The sequence below is a fragment of the Excalfactoria chinensis genome, chromosome 4 (assembly GCF_039878825.1).
Source record: "Excalfactoria chinensis isolate bCotChi1 chromosome 4, bCotChi1.hap2, whole genome shotgun sequence".
In the NCBI taxonomy this organism is placed as follows: domain Eukaryota; kingdom Metazoa; phylum Chordata; class Aves; order Galliformes; family Phasianidae; genus Excalfactoria; species Excalfactoria chinensis.
In genome coordinates, this window is record NC_092828.1 from 3,261,742 (window position 1) to 3,288,689 (window position 26,948).

Consider the following 26,948-nt stretch of genomic DNA (forward strand, 5'->3'; position numbering starts at 1 on the left):
TTTCTGAATTAGTACTGTCAGTCATCTATGTAAAGGAGCTTTAGAATTCTGATATGTAAAGTGCTATTAACACACTTTCCTTATTTAATAACATCACATTTTGAATTCCTGCTTAGTAACCACAGCCTTCTGGTAGATAATATATGCAAACAACAGAGAATAAGTTTGAATGAAACTTCCTACCAAGAATGACTTCTTAACTACACAGCCATGCAAGTTTAATTCAGTGGGATTTACCCCAAAGAATGATGTTTGTATTTCTGAGTTACAGAGGATGGAATTTAGGTGAGAAACCTACTTTAATATTTTAGATAGATAGTTTTTTCTCTAAGAGTGTTGCTGAGCATTCAAAAAAAGATGGCAATAATTTGGAAACTCTAGAGAGGGTACCTAAGAAAATAATGGGTATCATTTCAGCCTATGCAGTTGTAGGAACGGGAATCTCTTTCCCTTATTTCTTTTTCCGTCTACACATTATAACAGATTTTTATGTATGAGAAATAGAATCATAGAATCATAGAATCATAGAATTACTCAGGTTGGAAAAGACCTTGAAGATCATCAAGTCCAACCACAGCCTAACCAGTAGCCTATCTCTTAAAAAACAACCACGAAACAATAGCACAACAACAAACCTCTGCTAAATCATATCCCTGAGTACCACATCCAGACGGCTCTTAAACACATCCAGGGATGGCGATTCAACCACCTCCTTGGGGAGCCCATTCCAGTACCTAACTACCCTTTCTGTAAAGAAGTTCTTTCTAATATCCAACCTGAACTTGCCCTGGCGCAACTTGAGGCCATTTCCCCTCGTCCTGTCACTTGTCACTAGTGAGAAGAGACCTGCCCCACTCTCACTGTAAGAACCTTTCAGGTACTGGATGACGGCAATAAGGTCTCCACTCAGCCTCCTCTTCCTCAGACTAAACAGCCCCAGCTTCCTTAGTCTCTCCTCGTAGGGCTGATTCTCCAAGCCCTTAACGAGCCTCGTTGCCCTTCTCTGGACCTGCTCCAGTACCTCCATGTCCTTCTTGTGCTGAGGTGCCCAAAACCGGACACAGTACTCGAGGTGAGGCCTCACCAATGCCGAGTACAGGGGCAGGATGACTTCCTTAGTCCTGCTCACCACACCATTCTTAATACAAGCCAGGATGCCATTGGCCCTCTTGGCCACCTGGGCAAATGTTACGAGATGTCGTTATTCTCTGATGACACAGGATATCTTCCTTATGCGTACTGCATGACCACGAGCCGAGTTTAAAGTTATGAGCAATTTCTTTTCAGTGAAGCACTGGAAGGGAACAGTTTAGGGGATATTTGGTCCAAGTAGGAATAAGACATTATCAGCATCCTTTCGTTTCTCCAGCTGTGAGCAATCCTTATTCACCTGTTCAGTAGAGGAGGATAGTTGTAGAAATGGTAAGGAAGAATTAGTCAAGAAAATATGAACTCTTGACATACTTGTAGTTGTGCAGGTAACTTCTTCACATTCTTTTGTTATTTGAAACATTAATTATGACAGCAGCCAGAAGAGTGTTGAGGAAAAATGCACTAATTGTTTTATTTTACTTGTTTGTGTTGTGGGAGTAAATTTTGCAGCAAATGAGAAACTTTTATAAACTCTTAATGAGGCTTTATCGTGAATGTGTATCTTTTATAGTTGAAAGCATTGCTTATCCTTTCATACTGAAATTTGAAGGATACTTTTCTTATTTCTTAATGAAGGTTGAAACTGAGGCACTTTCCTTATTGAAACAATAGGTTGTCCACTTTATATTCTTTGTCACCTGCATGACTGCCATCCACTGAATTTCATTTCTTTTGTAGACTTTGGTCTATGTTACAGCTTTTAATTAATTTTTGCTTTGTGAGAGGTGAATGTTTCTGCATCCGTGTTAATAGTTCATGAGGAAAAGTGTGCTTGTTAAAAAGAAAGAAACTATCTCACAGGTTTATAAGTATCAGAACTCAAATTATTGACTGGAATCACCGTCTGCCTACAACTTCTGTTGTGAATACAGAGTCCAACTGGAGTAGTAATGATCTTTCTAGAGAGACTTATAGGTTCTGATAGATAATTAAATGTTTTCTGATGAAAAAATGAGAACTGCTCTCACACTGACCATGTTTACAGCAACTAGAATCCATCTCGTACTTTGCTATAATGATACATTTGGGTACTTTCAGCGCTATGAAGCGTGAAGACTTTATGATTCTTTGCACAACAGTGGAAGCTTCATAATAGTAATTTTAGGTGACACTAGATATTATCAGATAATTCTGCTATTAAATATTTGTAAATGTGACTGAGGCCTGTAAAAGCACGTGGTTTGTAAGTACAGTGATCAGTGAGTTCTGATCTACCTTATTTTCTGCAAGAACTACAAAGTTGTCTGCTATTAATGCAGTGAAAATCTTTCACAGACGGTGAATTAATTTTACATAAACTTACCAGCCTGTTGATTTTAATTGGCAGTAATTTGTCAGACATTCTTTTCATTAAAGCAGTGGAACTTATTATGTACTAGGTGATATCGACAAGTGCAGAATGTGTTCCATATTGAAATCAACTTAGTAAAGTAGATTGCTATTGAAGGAGCAATTTCCGTACTCTTGATTTTTGTTTGCTTAAGTTCTTTGTTTAGTATTAGTGTAAGTAAGTTGTCAGCTAAACGTGGTAAGTTTTTTTTGAACAACTTTTAACATTTGGGATATTATGTAAGGAGGACTTGATCTGAATCTTAGGCAATGTGTAAAATATTACTTTCCTTACTACAGTCTTCCATTATATGGGACTATTAGTTGTTTTATTATCATAACAATTACTCATGATTATACTGAAAGAAATAGTTAAACTGGAATTAGCATTCATTTAATCAGATTTTTCAGTGTGTTTTGGGGGATAAAACGGCTGACAAATGCCATGACCTCATGACCTGTCACCTCATAATCCTATTGCTTCCCATGCAGATTTCCAGCTCTGTGAGGCAGATTTGTATGCGTCTTGCAACTTGATAGATGACTTTTTCTGTATGGATTTTTAAAAATGATGATAATTGTCTTATAAATTTCCTGAAAACCTGAAATGGTAAAGAATTGTGGATGGTCTAAAAAATCCCTTTTTGTTTTTGAATGAATGCTACTGTTCTTGGTTTAAAAATTGAGAAGTCTCAGCTATTGCAGGGTATGTTTATTTGAGAGTCAGAATGTATACCCTGTGTGCTGACTTGACCTTGCCTTGTGATGAGCCACTGTCCCTGGTGAGGGTGTACCTGCTCCTATCCATGGGGCACAAATACTGTCAAGAGAGTGATCCAATGTGGGCTCTTCCCAGGCTGCAGCCCCTTCAGAAAATCCCACCTGCCCTGGTGTTGTCCTTCATGGACCACTGTGGTCTGTTACAAAAATTCAGGGACTTTCAGGGCAACTTCCCCTCCTGCTCCAACTTTGGGATTCACAGAGCTGTTTCTCAAGCTGATTTTACTGTGAAATTGGTTGGAAGCAGACTTGTTCAGCACGAGATATCCTATGGTTTCTTCTTACAGCTACCTTGAAGATCCCTGCTACCAAATCTATACCAAATACATCCAGTGCTGGATGTATGCAGCTTGGTAACATATTGTCATGGTTTTGTAATGTTGCTGTCAATTTTGCCCTAAATGTTACCATAATATTCTGGATTTTGACATTGCACTATGAATATTCATGGCTTTTGTGTCGTTTTGTCTCCTGTAGGGAGTATGACTTCTGCAACGTCACCTATCATTCTGAAATGGGACCCCAAAAGTTTGGAAATCAGGACTCTCACAGTGGAGAGGCTACTGGAGCCACTTGTTACCCAGGTGAGTGTCTTGTATTTCTTTTGTTTCATCTACTAGCACGATGCTATATTTACTCGTTATATGTAATTATCTTAATAATATTAGATAGTAAATTGTTAAGTGGATTTTTGTTTGTGATTTATAGAGGAGAGCTCTGTTCAAATGTGTTCAGAAGTTCTCGTTGTAAATAATTTACAGTGTGAAGATATGAGTGTTAATGCAGTAGCAACAACTGTTTAGTTATGCTTGACTTTCAACAGCAGATAAGAAATTTATGAGCCAGTCAATTTTAAGCTAGGGATCTGACTGGAGCACATGCCCTTGGTTTGCTGAGTTGCGATGGAACACAAATTCATGTTGGAAACAAACATGGACTAAAGTGATATGATGAAAATGATGTTAGGTAACATATATAATATACATAATGAGATCATTAAGATTGGAAAAGACGTGCAAGATCATCTAATCCAACCATCCACCTGCCACCATTTTTGCTCACTAACCACGTACCTCAGTGTCACATCTCCATGGTTCTTGGACACCTCCAGGAGTGTTGATTTCATCTCCCTGGGCAGGTTGTTTCAAGCACTGACCACTCTATTGGAGAAGTTTTTCCTAATATCCAACCTGACCCTTTCCTGCCTCAAATTGAAGCCATTCCCTCTCATCCTATCAAACATATTCACATACATTACTGATAATGCAGTTTTTAACTAGGTAGATTAGATTTTACGTAGTCAGAGAACATCTTTATAGATCTATGCATATTAAGATTCCTGTATTTGTACAGAATTAAATATGCTGTGATCCATGGACAGAGGCAGGAGTAATGTGGTCTGGAGAAATATGGCTGTAGATATAAAACTGCTGTCATCATTGGGGTAATTTGCTGAGACTGTTGTCTGGTGGATTTATTCTCCTGAACTGCTTTTTGTAATAGTTAGCTAGTTATGTAACTATCTTAGTAAGCATTAAGATGGTTTGCCCCATTATTTGAAATACCTAAATCATTTTTCTCCTAGTAATGCTAGCTATGATAAAAATGAAGAATTCCACCAACGCCATCTGTCCAACCACCTGTTACTAACAGTTTTCTCATAGGTGTTGTGGATCTTGGGTTTGGTCTGCTGCGTAGAAATTTTAACCTTATTTTGAGCTTGAGACTAGACTTCATGATGGTTTTGTTTTCAGAATAAAACAGATCTCAAATATAAATCCCTACTACTGGAATTCTCTAAAGGCTTTCATTATAAACCTTCATGTTTCTGCTGACGATGCGGAGGATGTGCTAAAATCTAGAAGTCATTGCAGCATGAACTGAAAACTAAGTCATGAGCTCCCTGTTAGTCTGGTTCACCTGCTGGCATGGGAAGTGATGCTGCTTTAGCACCGTGGTCTGTTGCTGAAAAAAGTAAATTACTGAGTTTAATGTGAGTGAATTTCCTGTTTTCCCTCCGCTTTCTTTTTCAACATTGTGCACAGAAGAGAGAATGTAACAGCAAAAGTTTCACTGTTATTTTCCAGCTTATTATTTTCTTTGGTTTTCTGGCTTAGCTAGATTTTAATCTGATAGTGTTCCTTAACAAATATAGATACAGCAACTACAAGTTGATGTATATGATGTGGATTTGTTCAACTGAAGTTCCCAAGGCCGTTACAGTTATATTTGTTTTAATTTTATATTTATTTTCTATTTCAGCAGCATGTCAGTAAGGATAGAGGAAATAATATGCAGTCTAGATGTACGAGAGCAATGCCTGCCTATTGTTTTATTCAAAGTTTCTGAATTATTTCTATTCTGATTTATTTATTCCATAGGTTTCTAGATGGTTCTTCTCATACTTTTTGAACATACGATGTATTTCTTGTTCTAGAGAAATAACTGGTTTTACCTGTTTTCCTCCGGTTTGAATCCACTAAAATGTGTTTGACAAGAGCATGTTTTGTGATCCCTATAAACACAATCTTGAAATCTTCAAGTGAGAACTGTGCTATCTTCAGAATGTGTTTATCTGTTGCATTTTTAGCTTAAGTTATTCAGTTGCTCCATGTTTTTCTCAGACAAATTGACAACCATCCCAGCTTGAATTTTTTTCTTTTTTTTTTTTCTTCTTTCTTAAAACTACATAAACAGTCTGGTCAAGTAAGAACAGTATCTCGTTTATCTTTGTTTGGGTTTGAATTGCAGTCTACTTATGCTGTGACTAGCTCCACAAGAACTGCACACACACGCTAGGTGCAATGACTTCAGTCTCCTTAAAAAAAAAAGTCCAAGTGTTTCTGTTATGGTTTTGTCATTTGGTTGGTGTTGCTATTCCACATCATGTGTGATAACGGGAGTTAAGGGGACAAGGTTTTTTTTCCTTTTCTGTGGACTGCCTTAAATGAGTATGGGGGGAGGGGGTGGCACCGGAGGGGAGGTCGGGAAGGGGACGGGGTTTTTCACCCGGTTCCATGCGAGGAGACAGCGTGGTCGGAACTTCCCTCCTCCCACAGCCCGTCGGTGAGATTGGGATTTGATTTTCTCCTTGTTAAAACTGTCTCGTTGTTGTTGAGTGTTATTGGGTTTATAAACTGCCGTTCGTTTTCTTTCTTTTACATTCTTTTCCCTCCTAGACCCATTCGCAATCTCCCTTCCCTTCCCCTCTCCCGAAGCGCACGTGGCCGGGAGGTACTTTTGTTCCTTCTCCCCCTGGGTTTGTTCCTGCTGTCACAGATTGAGCTCTAGAGAGAACTCCGTGACAGCTTCCCAAGGAGAGCATTGAAAGCTTATCCTGGCAAATAAATACATAAAATATTTAATCTGTTCCATTTGAACTCGTAAGTGCAACGAGGGTGGATAGTGATAGGACAAGGGGGAATGGTTTTAAACTGAGACAGAGGAGGTTTAGGTTGCATATTAGGAGGAAGTTTTTCACACAGAGGGTGGTGACGCACTGGAACAGGTTGCCCAAGGAGGCTGTGGATGCCCCATCCCTGCAGGCATTCAAGGCCAGGCTGGATGTGGCTCTGGGCAGCCTGGTCTGCTGGTTGGTGACCCTTCACATAGCAGGGGGTTGGAACCAGATGATCCTTGTGTTCCTTATCAACCCAGGCCATTCTGTGATTTTGTGATAGGTAGATGCTGTGCTGTTGGTTGTTAACCCTGCCCACAGCACGTGTACTGAACACTCTGATCTGACGCTGATCAGGAATTAAAGTAGACAACATCCTATGACCCTGTATATATAAAATTAGTTATAATTTTTTTTTTTCTATTTTTTTTTTTTTAATTTTGTTTTTAGCACCATCAAGTCAGGAGTATGGTGCATTAAAACTTGAATTTCAGACAAGTTTATTAGTGTTCCAGATGAGAAAATATGGATAATCTATGAATTGATATAGAAGAAATTGTAAGAAAGGAAGGTTGTCTGAGCTGGAGGCAAAAAAAAAAAATCCATTAACTGATTATGAGAACACATTAGAAATGACAGAATTACATTTATTCTAGGCAGCCCTGAACTAGAAAACTAATTAAAACTTTTTCTGGCTGTCACAGGTCTAACAGTAGTGGAACTTGCTGGAGCACCCATTTACCCAGTCGCTGTCTAACAGATGTATCCTGCTACGTGTCTTTTTTTTCACATTAGAGTTAGTGACATCTATTTATTTTTAAAAAATGATTCAAAAGGATAATTAGAATTTCCATTCTGAACCTTGTTGAAGTTAATAACTGAGATGCGCTTCTGTTCTCTGGCTTCGATTTCACAAATAGGTACAAATATAAAGTCATTTTGTTCTCCGAGTTTATAACTGCTTATAACTTTGATTCTATGGATTATTTTTAGTTCACATGAAATATGCAATATATACCCTTAACTGCTGGTGCCTCTTAGACTCACTTTCATGCAGTAACCCCATGCAGCCCTATAGGCTTGGAGTTGAATGGCTGGATGACTTTGAAGAGGAAAGTGACTTGGGGGTGTTGGTTGATGCTTGGCTGAACATGAGCTGACAGTGTGCCCAGGTGGCCAAGAAGGCCAACAGCATCCTGGCCTGTATTGAAATATTGTGACCAGCAGGAGCAGAGGGGTGATCATCCCTCTGTACTCAGCAGTGTTCAGGAGGCGTCTGGATGAGGAGCTAGGATGAGGAGCTAGGTTTAGTGGTTTTCTGTAGCTGCGGTAATGGGAGGATGGTTGGACTAGATGATCATGTAGGTTCTTTCCAACCTTGTGATTCTATGATTCTGTGGTAGTTTTATGTAGGTATTTGAAATAGTGGTTTTCCTGCAAGTGTGTGTTTATTATCAGAGCCATGTAGCAGTTGCGTAATTTAGGTTCTTTCAATTTCTGGAATATTAAGCATTAGCTCAGAATGGCACAAGTCTTCCTCTTGTAGATATTTCGTGTCTGATTACATTTTCCTTCAGTCTGACATATTTTTGGCCTTTTAGTTTTGCTTTGAAGAGACAATTTAGTATTTCCACTCAGGATCACTTTTTTTTCTGTGTGTTTTACTTAATTTTTCTTTGGAAATCTGAGGCTTGTTATAGTAACTTCGACTGAAACACTGACATGTTTTATGGCAGACAGATGTTATTATTTCTTTCCTTGCACACAGTGTCAATCAATACAATGAAGTAATCTACATATAAGATCATATCATAAGGCAAAATTTCAAATAGTTTCAATTAGTGGAACTTATTTAGAAAGTCACCAAAGAATTTGAGCCTAATTTAATCCCTCATGCAATATGTTTTGGCCGTGAACTGATTGCTATGAGAAACGTATTTATGTTTTTAACCCTTCAGATTGTTCAGATGCTGTTTGTATGGAGTTTACCACATTTCAACCATGAACCTGGTGCACTAATTAATCTCCACAGGAAACATATCATTGATTGCTATCGTCAAGGAGCACTGCACACACTCCCATTCAGCACAGGGCTCCTTTTGGAGGCTTAGTGAATGAGTATACATGTTTAAAACAGGTTCCATCAGTACTGTTATAGATGATGGAGCACTTGTATGGCTTAAGCACTTGTTGCACTCATGTTAGTAATTGTGCAGCATTTTTGTGCAATTTCTCTATTTGATAGCTGGATTCATCCGAAATCATCTCCAGGACAGATTTAAAAGAAAATGACTCACAAAGTCTCAGTTTTTGATCGTTTCAGTTCAATTCAGAGACATTATTAAGGTCCAATTTATTTTTTATTTTTTTATTTTAGCAACACTTATTTTCCAAATTGCGAAGTTATTTCCTATGAAAGCTCTATTTCTGTTGATTCACAGTGTTTTGGGGAGAGCAGGAGGTAGAGCTGCTCCAGCGTGGGCTCGTTATGTGGTGCCCAATAGCAGTGAAGGTTCATCCTCTCAAACATTTTTGAGGGCTTTTTCTTTTCTAACTGGAACTGAACTTTAAATCAGAGTTTAAAAAAAAAGAGATTTCTTTATTCAGAAGTTGAAGAATTCGCCTTACTTTCTCTGACATTATTATATTCAACATTTAAAATACCATCTGAACTAGAAGATATCAGGTACCTATTTCGAGGCTGCTTTTTGTTCTGTTGCATTCTGCAAGAAGTGTCTGCTGTGGTCAGTCCATCACACTTTCTTCTTTGTCATCAAATTTACTGACATCTGTGCCTCTCTCTGAACCCTAGTAGGAATATTCTTGGTACTTTTCAGAGTTTTTTGTGCTGACTGAAAGAGCTTCTCACTAGATTTTATCTTCTCTATTTTTATTATCCCTGACTGGAAAATGGTGAACTATTTATAGTATGTAGCATCCCTCAAGGTCTGGACCTTGTCAGTCTTGTTTGCCTTCATCGAATCAGAGAATATTCCAAGTTGGAAGGGACTGACAAGGACCATCAGGTCCAACTCCTGTCTCTGCACAGGACCACCTCAAACTCCTCTATGTTTGGGAGCAGTGTCCCAGTGCTCCTTGAGTCCCAGCAGTTCAGGGCTGTGCCCACAGCCCTGGGCAGCCTGTTCCATGCCCACTACCCTCTGTTACAGACCCTTTCCCTAAACCCCACCTGCCAAACGCTAAGCACGGTGCTCAAAGTAATTTGAAGAGTTTTTGTAATATCTTTCTTCTACTTGTGTCCTTGAAGGCATAAAGCAAGATGCAGCTCAGCAAAGTTGAGGGTTTGGTTTTTCTTTTGTCCTCAAAAATCCAGCTCAGCTCGTTCTTAATAATCCTCTTAGTTTACACAGGGTCATTGCTATAGAAGATCTAAAAGAGGAAGATGTAGAAGTTTTGAGGTAAAATTGACTTTGGTTGTGTAGTTGTAAATTCTTCTCAGTGTTTTTGAAAAGCATAATTATATATATTTCTAAAATGTCAATAATGTCTCACTTTCAAAAGCTTTTCTGTCTAAAAATGAATAGTTAGAACTGTGTTAGCAATTTAGTCTCTTTAGAGTCAACATGCTAATTAAAGCAGGAGATACATACTGGATAATGTCTTAAAAGATGATGACATAACATTTTGCATTGGTCAGTGGATAGGTGGCCTTGTTATGAAAGAAGCAATAAATTGACAGCTTTTCTTTATTCTGATAAGCTAAATCTTGTTGGTATTGTAAACTTGTGCTTATAAAAGTACTTTAAGTTCATAGTTTTTTCAGTTATTAAAATAAAAACCTTCATATTATTATAAAAACCTTCATATTATTATATAATAACCTTCATATTACCTTCGTATTCATAAAAACCTTCACATATTAAAAGAAAAACCTTCATATTCATATTATTGCTTCATATATCAGCAGTCATAACTGCTGATATAATAAGTTACAGAGCTATATTACTTTTATATCCAGTGTACATTTAAAGTGCAACTCTGAGTGCTTATGTGGTGGGCTATCTTGGGAGAAAAAACCATGTGTGAATTAAATATATTGGAAATGAATATTGTCAATCACACATGCAATATGAGCAGTGAGAGTGGCAAAAGATAATATGGTCTTTAAATGGTTCCAACTGGTAGGTATTGAATAAATTTAGTGAGACAGTATTATTGTTATAGCAAAGCATTAATGAGATTATTTTTGGAAGGATTCCACGTTCTCATAAATGATGCTGTCAAATTGGATACGGATCAAGGAAGATTAGGTGAATGATTCAATTTTTGTCTTTTAATGGTACTCTAATGACTTGGGATGTATTTCATTTCTGCGTAGGCTTATCAATAAAGAGAAGTTGTGTTAAATTAACCTGCACCATAGATTTACAGGCTATTTCTGGTAGGATCCAGAGAGTAAATAATATTTTAGAACTAACTCAGAATTCAAATATATGATTCATGCTCTGAAATGAAAATGTTCCAAAATGATATTCAGCAAGAATTCCCAAGTACTGTTTTAGAAATGTAAGAGGCGTTGTGATCTCAAGCAGTCTAAGTTCCCTGTGCACGCTTCTAATGACTTCTGTAGTCTTTGGAAGAGATTTGGGTATCCAGGTTTGTAATCCTTTTTAGCTTCATTCCTGACAGTAATTTTAAGAACTTCTTTACTTTCTTATTTTTCAGTAACTTAATTTGCTGGATGTCATCATCGGCCTATAATGGTTAGACTACAAAATAAGCTTGATTGTTAAAAGAATATGCTAATTACAAGACTTTGCTTTGAAGTGTTAATTAACCTAATTATATGAGATCCATGTTCTGAAGAGTAGTGGTAATTTTTTTTCAAGTTCACTTCAATATGTGAAGACTGACTTTACAAGTTGAAAGAATTGAGGGCTTAGATATGTTGATAAGGTTGATAAGGTAATTATTTTCTTTCCTGTATTCATTGTTCAGGAATATTGATTCTAATGGGTATACACCTCTGTACAGATCCAAATATGTATATTTGGTTATGTTTGATTATGTTTGCAAAATGCAATAGTATGAAGCTACCCAGAGCCGAGTCTTTGGGATGTTTTTAAGAGGACATTGCTTTTCAGTTAGATAGATTTAGATATGAATTTTGTATGTGGTCAGAATTCCACAACTATTGACTCCTGTTTGTAAACTGATTTTACTATCCCTTCCTATGGCTTCATAAATAGGTAGTGTTCTCGAATACTGTGTGCCTGAGCAGCAAATGCTCGTACTATGAGCAAATACCTTCTTCAAGTACTGTGCAAGTGGGAGCCTCTCCTCACAGAAGTGCTACTCCAGTCCCTTGATTATTTTGGTGACCCTGCATTGGTCTCTTTCCAGTAAGTTGAGTTCTGTGTTGTGCTGGGGTCCCCAGGGCTGCACACAATATTCCAGCTGTGACCTGCAGTAAAAAGGAGTATAACATAAGATTTATAACAATGTGCTGACCATTCAGATTGTGAAACTGCAGCATAAAACAGTTTGTGAACATCACATTGTCAGACACGTGCGTTTAGAGAATTTTGCCCTATTTAAAGGTGCCTTTACACCTCTCACTAAGGTTTGGGCTCATATTTTCCTCTTTTCCTTGTTCTCAGATCTCACCTCCTTCTATGAATGGTTAAAATGTAAGTTTTCAAAGGAGGATTTTGGAGAAATAAGACTTGCAACTGGAATTAATTTTGCTTGTTCGTTTCACATTGCTCCATTGCAATGGAAATGTTTATGCTAATAGTAAGTTCTTTTATTAGAAGGTATTCGTAGAGAAGCATAATGAATCTAAGCGTACTGAACGGTTACAGAATATTGAGTTGTTTCCAGGGGATACATATTAACCTATTCAGTTTCTCTCAGCAAATTACATGTATCTACACTCCATAGCTGAGAACGATTAAGCCTTTATTGCTCTGCTTGAAATGTTTTAATTAAACATGTATTATCTTGTAAGGTTATTCTAATACAGGTCCAAAACAGGAGAAGCTTACACCTCTTCATTCTAAGGTACACCTCTTTGTTTTTGAAAGGAATGTTAGAATGGCTTGGGTAGGAAGAGACCTCAATGATCATCCAGTTCCAACCAAGGGAAGAGATTGGTAATATATTTTCCATATTATTTTCTTGAGCCATTCTGTAAAAGGAATTGGATTAAAAAACTTGAGGAAAATGCATGCATGAGGCACGATGTGTATTCAGTTCTCTCTTCTCTGTGCTATTCTTAGGTCGCATTCTTTAAATGTGCTTCCTTCATTGTACCACACAAGGTCTCTTTGAATATTTTCATCAACCTGCTACATTCATACTTGTATTTCTTTTGAAACCAAGTGACTCTGTGCTTTCACATACGTGCAATATGATCTCATTTGCTATTAGAATGTGGTGGATTTAAAAGGTTGGTGGTAGTATTTTCATCCTTTATAAAAGAGGAAATTGAGTTTATTTGAGAAGTTTCTGCCTGACGCAATGGAAGTTCTTGATAGAGTAACTGAAAACATGCAGCTACTATCAGTTGGCTCATTTTATAGCGGTCCATGCCAGGTAAAACAAGCTTTTTTTACGAGCAACTTACACAAAGACTAAATTCCCTGTCAAATAGACACCTGTGTTCATGACACTGAATGCAACAGGGTTTTAACTGGCTTGTTCAAGATAAGTCAACATTATGTAATTTATTTCCAACCAGGAATGAATACACCTTATGGACATGCCAACTCAACAGGAGCATATGTTTGATGACACTATTGCTAATACCAAGAATTGAGGACTGATAATGTAGTGTACACATTTGGACACAGAACAAGAAATGCCAGGCTTTAAGCTGCATCCATCTGTTCTTTCCAGCATGGCTGACAGATGTGGAAAGAAAAATTTATCTTCCCTTGCTGGTAAAAAGGAAATGGGGACATTATTTTCTAGATCATCTTTCATTTGTTTATATCTCATTTGACTTCCAGTTTCTTTGAGTGTTAAAGACTTTCCCGTGTTCCCTTCTTGGGTGCCTTTCTGGTTTCATAGGATTCATTTTCTGCAGAGAAGCTGGATAGAAACCTGCAGCACTGTGTGGTGGAGGGTAAAGTGTTGAACTCCTCAGTAAAGTAAAACTTAGGATCCCCTGTGCTTTAGCACCTGTACTTTATCAGCCATCGTTTTTCTGACTGTTGCTTAAAACTGAAAACGCCAGACTTGTTTTTGTTATGCATACCTGGTAACATAACAGGCTTAACATTCTTTTTGTTATTATTATACTCTGTTATGCAATTATATTTAGTTATTCAAAATTATTTGAATAGAGAAATCAGTTGTAAGTGTTATCATTAAAGCCTGTCAACTATGATAGGAACATACCAGTGATGTGTGGTTGGTGACTCTGCCCATGGCATGGGGGTTGAAACTAGATGATCTTTGAGGTCTTTTTCAACCTAGGCTATTCTATGATATAGCATACAGTATGAACTGATGTAACTCAAAGGTTTCCTTTTTCTCTCAGAGTTCATATTGTGAGTATTTCATTTCTGTTCTAGTTTGCTTTAAACATTATGTATGAAGTAGCAGGAGATATTAAAGAAAAAGATGAAGGGGCTTGTCTGATGCAAACAAAATGGCTGCAATTTTACTGATCTTTCTAGTCCTTAGAGTTGTTTGGGAACTGGAGTACACAAACTGCAAGAGGATTGGAAACTATTGACACGTGTCTCATTCTAGAGCTTTTTGGGGCATTTACATTGACTGAACAAAAGTTACTAAGCTCTTAGAAAATGAAGGTTGAAATTTAGAGCTCAGTGTAGAGTTCACTGCATAATATTTTATACATCTTTAAAGAGAGCTTAGTACCGCATGTGTTCTTCACACTTCTCTGCCTTTTTCATTGAACTATGAATGTTCAAGAGCAAAATTGGTATAATCAAGTTGTACAATCATGTTCTCTGTTCGAGTGATTGGCCCTGTAGTTATCTTACTTCAAAGAATGTCCTCAATTAACCGTAGGAATGTAGCTCTTTCTGTTTCCCCCCCCCTCCCTTTTCTTTTGTTTCTTGCTTTTGCAATTGTTTAGCTTTTACAATTCAGCAGCAGCCCTATGGGCTGGATGAGCCAGCAAGGGATGCTAAACATCCACAGGTCATTTATTTTACATCTCTCATGGAAATGAGATAGAAAGCCTGGAGCATAGAAATTCTAAAAGAATTGTGTCAGAAGCAAAGTAGAAATAATGTTGGTGTTATTCTTCTCTATTCATCAACAGTGAACACAGTCACACAGTGGTTGAGATTGGAAGGGGTTTCTAGAGATTACGAAACCTTGCCCTGCCAGGAATACCCATAGCTGGTTCCCAGGACTGTTTCTGGGGGCCTTTTGGACATCCTAGGGAGAGAAGACCCCTCAGTTCTCTGGTCCATTTGCTGGTGCTTTGGCTTCTGCCAAGCACAGCAGCTCTCCCTGATGGTTAGGGGGAGCTCCTGGGCTCCAGGTTGTTTTCACTGCTTCTGGGCTTGGCCCCTGCTGATCTGAGCCTGGCTCCATCCCCTTGCACCTCCCTACAGGGATTTGGATCTTCCCTGAACCTCCCCTGCTGAGAAGCTCCATCTCTGTCAGCCTCTCCTCACTCTCTTTGCTGCTTCAGGCTCCACAAATCCTCACTGACCCTGTGCCAGGCTCTCCCTGGTATTTCCAGGTCTTTCTGGTACTTAAGGATCCAGATGTTCCTAACGCTGCTTGGCATTGAAACAGGATGCATCCCACAGAGGTCTTGTCTACAGTTGTTCCTCCAAGCCTGCTGTGGAATCATAAAGTCATAGAACCCTTCGAGTTGAAGGGGACCTTTCAAAGGTCATCTAGTCCAACTGCCCTGCACTGAAGAGATAAGCAAGGTTGATGTTGTTTCTGGGGACGAAGATATAATCCACCACAGACTGTAACAGAAGAGCTGCAATTAGATCAACAGATGTCACTGACAATGCATTTGCAAGCTGATAAAAGTACTATAACTAGCCAATAATTTGACACTTAGCTGTCATGGCAATAAGGCCACTGTTCTTGAGAGGAATCAAAGTGCAAGTTGCTATATATGGCCTTAAGTGTGACAAGCAGTACAGTTTTTTGTTTTGTATATCTAAAAATAATTGATGTAGTAAGACAAATGCTAATACTGTAATACTAACTTCACATGTACTCAGCAATCCATTAATCCATTAATTCCTCTGTCCCTCTGCTACTTGAGATGAGGACTTCAATGAGTGCAGCACTTCTGTTAGAAGTGCTATTCTCTGGTGCCGTATCTTTTATTTCTGTACTAAAATCTTGCATGTTGTTAAGTGACCTTTCAATAGGTACATCCTATCGCCACATCCAATTGTGGTTAATGAGTCGTTAGCCAAAGAGGTGACTGTGACTGAGTTCCCAGGGAGGCATAACAATATAAAGAGATGCCAGTGGAGTAGTCAGTGGCCATAGACAGCATCATTTTTGAGAATCCTGAGGAAAATGTCAGATAACATTTCATTTTTGAGGTATTTTTTTTCTTAGATCTCAATTCTGAAGAAGCATTTGACTCTTGAACATGTTTTTAACTCAAAATATTCTGATAATAGAGGATGTCCTAATTTTTGAACCATGTGAAATTTCAGAGCTGTTGTGAGGGACAAAACCTTGACCTGAAATGATTATCTGCCAGTGCTTCTGCTGACCTACACCTTGGGGCTTTCAGTACATTTGATACCAAAAGTTAAGGTATTACAAGGAAGCCAATGGACCTGTAGTTAATATCACATAGTCCTCTCATCTTGTCCTTGTTTTCTTTCCAATCTTTTACCTTTGCCAATTGCCTGTTTCCATCCCCAGTCACCATTCTGTGCCAAAATACCAATAAAACCTATGAATTCTATGTCAAGAAAATGTAATTAAATTCATTTGAACTGGAAGGAAAACTACTGAAAACACACAAGCTTTCATTCTTTATGAAATGGAAAATTTAGTAAGGAAAAGTAGTTTTATATCTTGAGAAGTGATGATTTTAGATGTTAAATTTCGGGTTTTGGCTTCTCGTATTGATTTTATTCAGGATTGTCTTATTGCTCCTTACTGACAATACTGTGTCATGCTTCAAAAGCATCCTTTGACCAAGGAATTTGTAGCTATTACATCATCAGTTGTATCCTGTGATAATTTCTCCACTTTTTTCCCCTTCTTGATATAGTTTCAAGGACACTCTTGAGTTCTTTTAAAATCAATGCGTTTACAAAATTACTGCTCATTTTACACCAGAGTTTCTTGTGCCTTTCGTTGTTTTTCCTTTTCTCTTCCAGATGTAAAAGCCAGTAAACCTGTCTTTTACAGTAGAATTGTCACGTTCCTGAGGGCTCCCATAATAACATCTGGTTCCCAAGTGCTTCTTTTTACTCTGACAAACCTTTTGAGCTGGTGTGTTTTTATAACAGAAGGCAGTAATCAGTGGGGTTCCATGTTCTGGTTCTGAAACTCCTGTTTTGGAGAAAGTGGTTTTGGTTAATAGGCTGTTGGATCTGTTTTAATCAGCTGGTTATATGTCGAGCTTCATAAGACTTATTTAGGGAAATCACATTCATTCTTGGGAAAATCAGTCATGGAACAGTTTCTTCTGACAACCTGGCAGTCTGAACTTCACATTTAATGATTTATTTCTCACTGAACTGATCGCAAGTCCTTAGGAAATGGATATTCTGGGTACTTTCTATGAGTCAACTTACAAATACCACTATGAAGAACAGCAGTGAGTCAGCCACTCTTCCATTGTGTTTTATGGCCATCAGCAGAAAGCTAAGGATTCAAAGGTTGCGTACTAAGATAAAATCTATTTGAATATTCTGTATATGAAAATCATGTTTCTCCATCACGCTACCCACTGCTGAATAGAACGTTATCCTCACTGCTGTCCTTGTGAATGCTTGCTGTAGTTTACATGGTGTATACTTTGAGTTTTTATGATTTCCTAGGTGAGTATATGATACAGTCACCATGCATCCTCTATATGAGATAATACTTATAGCAGCACAGCCTGTGAATACTCTGCAAAAAGCTTATTTAGCCAGAAAATGAGTGTGTGTAATCAGCATGCAGTTTCACAGAAGTCCAACAGGGAAGCTTATATTGGGTTACTGCGTTTCCATTTATGCAGGGTGGAGCTATCAGAAAGGTAATTGTTCCATCAAAGTGTGCTGTACGTTGGATCCATTGAAGTTCTACTTTCATCCACTGAGAGTGCGGCCCACTTGATATTCATAAATCCCTTGTTAACACAGTTGCATTTTATACTACTCATATCTCATTTCTTATTTTTTCATGAGATTTTTTTGTGTTGCTTTTCCTTTTAAATTTATTTACTGTGGCATTAATTTAGCAAATCTTGTACACAATACAGAAGAACTTCATAAAACCACGATCAGAGCATTTTTTATTGAGTTTTGCTCGTTTGACACATTTGCTTTTTAAATAATTAAATCTGTATGTTTAAAACAATTCTGTGACTTCGGTAGGCATCTAGAGTTTAATATGTTCTGCATTTAATGAACATCTTATCTTGTTATAAGGTACATAAATGGAAAAAAATATATATTTTTCTTGTTGATAAAGACAGCACATTTTGTTCGCTGTATTAATAAATTCTGATTAATCACTTTAGCCCTGAGTTTCTGTTTTATGGCAATGCTCACCTATTCCTCTGTTACTTTTCCTTTTGGAAGGAGATCTTTTAGTGGTTCCTTTTATTTCTCCATGTCCCATTCATCACTTCTCCCCCCCCCAAAAAAAAAAGCAAATATTTTTATCAAGTTATTTAGTTCTGGTCTTAAGTGAAATTAGAAACTGTATTCTGCACGTATTCTCCATGTTAGGAATTACATTAAATTCTATTCCCAGCACAATTTATATTCTAAAATTAGTTCTGTGTAGAGATGGTGTGTACTGTAGCACACTATTTATCAGGTATTTCTGTTTGAAAGGTTCACACAAGGAAACATGAGCCAACTGATTCCCATGCATGTGGTAGCAAGCCAGCCATCTGCATGTGCAGAGGTGAGAATATGTGGTGTGAAGCAAGTGGGAAAATAAAACAGCCAGTGGAGAGCAAGATGCTGTTTGAGCAGGTGCTCGTAGTCTTGCTTTACTTTTCTGAACGTGCATCCAAAACAAAGAAACAAGCTTGAAGACTCATCCCCTCAAGGTAGATTTTTGTATGATGATAACGCTGCCCCTGAGTCTCCTGCCTGAGGTGTGAAAAAGATATTAGCATCGTTTAGTTGTAGTAAAACTCAGACCTAATTTGCCTTACTTCCTAACTGGCTAAAAGCAAAAAACATTTCTAGATATAACAGATGAGCAGTCTCCTACTCTCCTCAAAGAAGAAGAGAGCTAACAAAAAGTACCGTTTGGAGAGTTCTGTAGGTGTTCAAAATTTATAGAGCTCAAAGGAGGTGTTGCTGTCATTGTGAGGTCTTTTTTGATGTGCTGTAGCACTGAAACGACCATATATCAAGGTGCTTTGAAGTAATTTTGTTGTAAGGTGCTATTTCTCTAGAGGATTTTATCAATATTTGCTTTTTATTCCAGAAAAGAAAACTTTTATGCCAAAATTGCTGGTTTAGGATCTGTATTGCATAAGGCAATGATGCGTTAGTTTGACATAAGAGATGGAAATCTGAATATTCTTTTCAACCAGAAACAGTTGCTCACTAGACTGTTAGAATAAATAGACTGTGGAGACTGTGTAAAGACATACTATTTAAAGGTAGTTACTCTGGGGATTGATTAGGAGAGATGAGGTTGTGTTCAGGAAAATGTTTGACATGACAATATAAACTAAGCCAGTTGTAGACTTACAGAGTGGTTTGGGTTGGAAGAGGCCTTAAAGCCCATCCAGTCCCAACCTCTGCCACGGGCTGGTTGCCTCCCCCCAAATCAGGCTGCACAGAGCCCTGTCCAATTTGGCCTTGAGCACCTCGTGGGATGGGGTATCCACAGCTCTTTTGGGCAACCATCCTCACCTTACGGATCATCCTTTTCTCCCTTTTGTTCCTTTACATTGCTTGTTAGGGGTGCAAGACATGGAGGTGCTTACCGACTTCAAAAAAAGGATCTGTAAGATACTGCACAAATAATAAATGTTGAGTAATAATTGGTTTAGAAATGGTAGAACCTTTGTTGATGGCCCTTTTTCACAAAAATGTAGCACAGTCCATAAATCCAGAGTGCTTAACTGGAACAAGTAGGAAGTTGTAAATTCATGCAAATTGATAGCTGCTTGAAAACAGAGGATTAGTTGTACATTGTCTCAAGTACTCACTATGTATTTGTTTATGAGCTGATAGTATTTCAATTCTCTACTTTCTAGCTCTGGCAAGTTTGTGTTATTAGAAATATTGTGGCTAAGAAGCTATCTTTCTGATTTATAACGTGGTTTCTCATAATACTATTGCATGACTCTGGGATTTACTGCAGGCAGTGTGCTGGTTCATCCTTATTTGATTTATGAAAACAATTTAAACCCCTGTTAATCCTACTGCAAGTGGTTGTTTTAAGTATGTACTTAAGTGCTGTCCTAACTACTTGCATTTTCTTACCACGCCTCCGTAGCAGGAAGCGTTGCTTTCAGTTCCTTGTTCCTTCCCAGCTGTTGCTGAAAAACAATTTGCACGTAGAACAAAATTAAAAATAAATAAATAGAATAGTTCTATGTCCTTCAGATATATTTAGAGTTATTTTAAAACATGAAAGCTTTTATAAACTGCCTCCTTCAGGTATAAGTAAAATCAAAAAGTACTCAATTACTTTCTCTTGTGAAGAAACTTCATAGCCAAAGGTCATTTATTTCCTTTTTTCCCCCCTAAATATGAGTTTTAATTAGAATGTAGACTCTATCTTTAAAATTCAAATTTTCTGGATATTAGGATAAAAATTAGCAGTCTGGAAGCTGCAAGTGGTAATTGAAAAATGCTGCAGGAGCAGAGGTGTTTGTTGCCATATACTGTCACTGCATGAGTAGTGTTTTACATCACTTGTACAGCCACTCTAAACCATCTTTGCATTTGAATTGAATGCAGTAATAGATCTGGATATATTTATTACTGTTAATTAATGTGTTGGTGGAGCCGAATGACCCATTTGATTGGCAGTGTTTAAAAAGCTTTACAGGTGGGAGCATGCTTTCTAGTACTTTGGTAAACAATTTTTCAGTGGCAAAAAAAAAACAAACGATCTTGTTTCTACTGAAGTTTACTTTGAACTCTCCAATGTACCCTGTAACACACTGATACAGGAGTTATCAGAGTTGACAGAGCAAAAGTTCTCAAGTACAGTTGCTTCAATAAGTGCCTAATATTTGTAAGGAAAAGTGGATAAATCAGGCTGAGTTGCACTTTGCCAGTGGTTGTTGGAGGTTGTAGGATTGGAGGTTATTGGAGGTTGTAGGATGTGGTTATTGGAGATTGTAGGATTTGGTGAACACATATGGGTCTTAAGGGTCCTCTTCAGCCCAAACCATTCTATGGTTGTATGGATGACTACTATGTTTGAGGCTGCCAAGCTAGATCTTGGGCTGTGAGAGCGTTAGTAGGCAAGTTGAGAGTAGAAACAACCTAGGCAAGTTGCAGATGATAGTCTGAAAGTATAGAACGTAATTCATTAGAGGTGATTAAAAAAGCTCTGCACTTGGCCAGGGGTAATTAGCTGCATAAATATGGATTAGTGACCAGCCATATTTAAGGAGGTGAGGAATGGCAGTGGTTCATAGCTAAGCATAAGCAAAGAGAATCAAGATTTACTTAACAGGCATTCACTAAATTCAGTTATAGAACAGAATTTCAGCTTCCTGAAAAACAACCCTCCAGTGCTTCTCTTTGCTTAGTAAAGTAGGATGAAATATGATGTCCAGTTTAAGCACTGTACTTGAGGGAAGACTGGAATAGCCACAAGCTCTCTACACAGTAGTAAGAACTGTGATCAGAAGTCTAGAAAGTGGGACCTTCTGTGAAAGATACAGCAAATTGGAGCTGTTATTCTAAGGGAAGAAGACAGATATGGGGTGTAACAGTTCTAAAGTACATTAAGAGGAATGGGACAATTTCTTTTTCGTGCTTGTAGTGGATAGGATGAGAAATAATGGCCTTAAATTGCAAAGGGAAGGATTCCTACTAGATAATATAGAAAGCTCTTTAGTACTAAGAGTAACAAAGCACTGAAATAGGTTTCCCAAGGAAGACGTGCAATCCACTGCTATTCAAGGTCTTCAGAACAGTTAGATAAAGGTTCTCCTGTACCCTTGTTAGGAATAGCAGAGGTAAAACTGATTCTGTTTTGGGATGAGATGGCTTGGAAACTCTTTTTGATGTCCTTTCCATGCATCTATGGCGGGATTTATTTATTTTTTTACCATTTTTTCCTGAATTTCTTTCATGTTAAGTCTTTGTGTTGTTGACCATCAGTGAGTGGTGTCATCTGTCATGTAAAGCATTGTTCACAGCATCTCTTTCACCTCTTCTGAGTAGCGGCAGCTTTGTACACATCCTTGTTTTTTCCCTTCGCTGCACATACCTTAGTATTTCCACTACTGAAGTGTATGTATCATTGTACCATTAAAGGCATCAAGTGTCCTTAGTGCTTCTTTGTGGTCAGCTTTAGTTTCGCTTAATTTCATTAACACTGTATTTTAGTTATGCCTACTGTATCATTTATTGCTTTTTCACTTTATTCACATATCAAGCATGATTTCGTCTTTTGTTCTATGCGTGTCCTTCGCTATATTTGAAGTCGGAAGTGTTTCAGTTAAAAATCTGTCAGAGGTCAAGAGGCAATTAAGAAAACGAATAAAGACCTCTGGTGATCAGAGATTGTTTGGCACGTAAGAGCATGGGTTGGGGAACTTAGCTGTTTCGCTTTAATTACTTTCGTTATTGAATTATATTATTCTGAGGTTTGTGAATGATTGTGAGTACAACCTGAGCAATTTCCTGGGGGGAAAAAAGGAGATTTGAATGAACTGAAGGCATAATATTAATATGTTTGTCTTACAGAAAGCAGGAAAGGTCACCATGCTGTTTTGATCTTTCTCTCACTTCAATTCTCATGACATTTTCTGTGAATTCTACTGTTCTAAGTCAATTGTAGCATTTCTATTAAGCATTGGGTTTGGGATCAAGGGGCTGGGTCAAGAGTAAACAACCACAAGGTCTGTCTATCTCAGGCACTGATAGTCAGAGTTAATGAGCAATCAGGTTTCTCTAAATATTGTTGGAGTTTATGGTGTTCTGCTTCTTTCTGTGAACATCTTCTATTATCTCTTGAAGTAGCAACTCTGATCTCTCTATTAAAGACAAACAGGGGATGTGTTTGTGTTATGTGTGAGTGTGTAAGAGGTTTTCATTTCTATTATTGTAACTAAGTGCAAAGTTTCAGGTCAGCACCGAGGCATCTTTTTCTGCTAGCAACTTACCTCTACTTAGTCTAGAAGAGCCCAATATTCTTTGTAAGGAAGTTCTGGCTTCTTCACAGGTAGTGCTCAAATTTGAGACTAATAAGTGACCTCATGCCTTCTCCAAAATTGGGGCATTTATCAACCAGAGATAAATCAGCACACTTTGGTAACAGGATTTTAAATGGGGGCTTTATCTCTGAGTGCAAGCTGTGCCCCCAAGTCATAGCGAGGTGAAGCTGTGATTCATTGCAAACTGCTCAGGCATTAGCACCATATGCCTAATGAATAATGGCATCTATTTGGGCTTCAGCATCTTCTAGCGTCTGCTGCTGCGGATCAAAGCTCTGCTCAGCCATGTGCTGTACAAGCTCACAGCAAAATGACCATTCATATTTCCAAGAGCTTTTTGCTCACTTAGTCTGTTCTGCTTTCCTGTTTTGTTAGTTTGTTTTACATCTATCTTTTAAATTAAACATAGGGAGCTTTTAGACACCTGTTCAGGTATGGATTGTCTGAAACAAAAGGCAAGACTGCTACAGAGGCTACGGTTGTGTGTGTCTGTTTTCAAATAAATTGTAATAAAGGGGGGAAATGCATCCTTCAAAGCACATCCATACTTACATAGTAAAAACTTTGTTTTCTAAAGGTTGGTAGGTGTGAAATCTTGCCCAGCATTTTTCTTGTGCCAATAAACATTAAGAAAGAAAAAAAGACCAACAACAACAACAAAAAAAACCCACCAGTTTTCATTTTATAACTGATTGTCTTAAAGAAGTCATAAAAATTACATGCAAGCTGCTTGAGTTTATATTCCAGCCAAAAATATTCTACAAATGCAGAATGGATTTCTATGGGAATTTTTTTAAGGTTCTCAAATTCAATGTCCTTTCTGTGAGTTCAGTTTTACTTATGATCTAGAAGTGATTATTTAAGCCTCTTGAACACCTTGCTTTCACCTGCAGTTGCCTATGTGTTTAGATTTGGTTATTTAGATTTAGGCATAGGGGGTTGTTTTTGGTGCCAGGTACTGGAAATACACAAATCTGAGTTCAAATTCCCTTTGTAAAAGAAAATCTGTCATTTGCAGGCATATTCTGCCTCACCTGGAGGCAAATTTTGTTGCTTACCGCTTGTTTTCACGTTATGTTATCCATTTTGATTTGATATTTCACTTAATCTTTTCACTGATCTACTTTAAATTCATAGAATGGCTTGGGTTGGAGGAGGCCCTAAGTATCATCAAGTTTCAACCTCCTGCCACAGGGCCACCAACCACCATATCTGGCACTAGCCCAGGTTGTCCAGGGCCACATCAAACCTGGTTATTGAACACCTGGAACATGGAGCATCTACAGCCTCTCAGGGCAGCTGTTCCAGCACCTCAACACTCTCATATCAATGACTGTTACAGTATTGAGTAGCTTCTAGCTCTTCTGGCAGTCTGTATTTACAGGGACGTTAACTTTGGTTGGTTTTGTTACTTTAAAAATGTCCTGCTGATTGTTTTCTCATTAGCCTGTTTCCACATGCTTAGTATTCACAGTCATGGATGAAAGTCTTGCAAATCGTTAAAAGCAGAAACGAACCTTGAATATGCAGCAGAATGCTGGATAAGAGAATGACACTAAGAAAATGTAAATCTTCCTAATTGTTCTTAAATGGCACATTGATCTATTTATCTTCCTGAAAACAAACGTTTCCTGTTACCCAGCCTTTATAATCTCTTTCTTAATTTCAAGTAAATACTTCAGAGGAAAACCTTTGTTTTCTTTAAACCCATTCTTTTTATTGTTTGCTGTTTTCAAGATGTTAGTCAAGTTTTACAGCGTTTCTTGTTAACTCACAACTTTAATTTAATCGTTTCTTGTTAACTCACAACTTTAATCAAGTTTTTAGTTTTTAGTTTAATCAAAGCTATTTTACTCTTTCACAAACTTAATATTTTTAATAACTTTGGTCATTTCTGAGCTGAAGACCTGTTAATAACTTTGTTTATTTCTGAGTGTCACTGCTGAGGACCTATCTGTCCTCATTTGACATAAGGTAAAACTCAAGAGTTGAATTGAAATGTTCTCTATAGTCTGACCTCATGAAATCTGAACTTGCAAAGGAATATAGAGGACTGGCACTGTATAGTGTAGAGTTGAACAAACCACCAAAGTATGCATTCCATATTTTTCCTTCCAGTTCAGATAGCTAAAAATAAAGTGTTAGGCATGTGCTTCTATGTATCATACTCCCACATCTACTTCTAAAACCTCTTTCCACCTTTCTGACAGTTTGTCAACAGAGTGAGTCATGTTTATTGGCCTAGAATTTCTTGGAAAACTTGTTCACGTAACAAAGGAATTTCAGTAGTAGATGTTTTTAGTAAGACATTGTACTAAATACATTGAATTTGATAGGCTGGCACTGAATCTTCCATACTGTTCTCAGGAAATACCTCCTGGTTAGAGCTCCATCATGAAACTCATATGGGGAAGGGGTCTGCAGAGGTTGGGGAAGCTGAGGCCAAAGGTAGTTAAGATGAAGTAGACTAAAAGAGTAAAACCAGCTCGCAATGCAACACTGCTTTAACTTTTAAATGTACTGTTATAATTGATACAGATAATCTGAGTTTGTTGATCTGTATTATATGCAAGAAAATTAATTTGTTCCTCCAAGCATTTTATTTGAAATTCCAAGCTGTTTGAGGAAAATTGCCTTGAAGGTGTCAAAGATGTATAAATGGGATGAAAAAAGTGCAGGATCATCGTCTTAGATAGCTACAGACTAAGTGGTATCTAAGCACTGAAATAATACAATTGATCTCTGCATAATAGCTCTTATTTATGCTGAGTAACGTTATATTATGTTGTATATTATGCTTTTCATTGTCAGACAAGATACTAAAGTGAAATACGCTTGACATTAAATTTGCAATAATTGGCCATAGAGAGTTTGTACTAGCTTAACTCAACAGTTTCTGACTAGAACCATTTATTTAATTGAACATGGTTAAAGTCGAATGTGAACATGATCTGCTGGTATAGCAGGACCTGCAGGTGCAAGTCACAGGCTGCCCAGAACAGCCCTGATGCAGAGCACAAATCAGCTGTGCTTGTGGAAGAGGACATTCAGCAATCAACAGTGGTTCAGGCAGTAAGTCTTTCTAGTACAGATCAGGCCTCAGGTAAAGTTAAATAACAATCCAATAGAAGTAATTTGGTTTAAACTAGGCTTTCGTATTTCTTTTATTTGTTCTTCCAAGAACCTCTTGTGACACCTCCCAGTCTACATCTTTTATCAATAAAAAAGAGGTTTTGGTTTCACTTAGAAGCTCGTAGCTCTGTTATGCTTATGGATAATTCCCGTAAGAAAAATTTATTCAAGTTATGTTCATACATATATTTTAGTGAAACTGATGGTCAGTGAGTGACGTGGGGTTGTTTTATTGGGATTTTATAGCATAATCACTTTTTATTAGCTCCTTCCGGAATGTATCTTTATTTATACAGAAAATACAGGTATTTTCTGTAACAACACAGTGCTGTGTGCTTCATACAAAGATAGAAGGGCAAATAAGTTTTGGTCCTTCCCTGATGATATTTGTATACTTAGAGCTAAAATGAGCAATTATTTAGATGAAGTCTGGGAGGTTATTTATTTAATGTAACTTCAATCAAATAATATGATTAATAAAAGTATATTTATTATTTTGTTTCACTGTATCTGAGGAAAAGTACCCAACAATGTCCAACCCAAGTACAAATAAACTCCTTGTAAAAGCAGTTAGATAAGCACATCACAATGTGTAATCTTTCAAGGGGCAGAAGAGACTCTAAATTTTGTTTA

The 26,948-nt window shown here is 37.7% G+C and overlaps 1 protein-coding gene across 1 annotated transcript in view; it reads left to right on the plus strand.

The window, feature by feature from the left end:
- CTNNA2 (catenin alpha 2) overlaps positions 1 to 26,948 on the plus strand; it is a 441,905-nt gene that overhangs the window by 54,562 nt on the left and 360,395 nt on the right. Inside the window, exon 2 of the mRNA XM_072334895.1 lies at positions 3,739 to 3,845. Coding sequence (XP_072190996.1) covers positions 3,744 to 3,845 — 102 coding nt within the window. The 5' untranslated portion in view covers positions 3,739 to 3,743. The remainder of the gene's footprint in view (positions 1 to 3,738; positions 3,846 to 26,948) is intronic.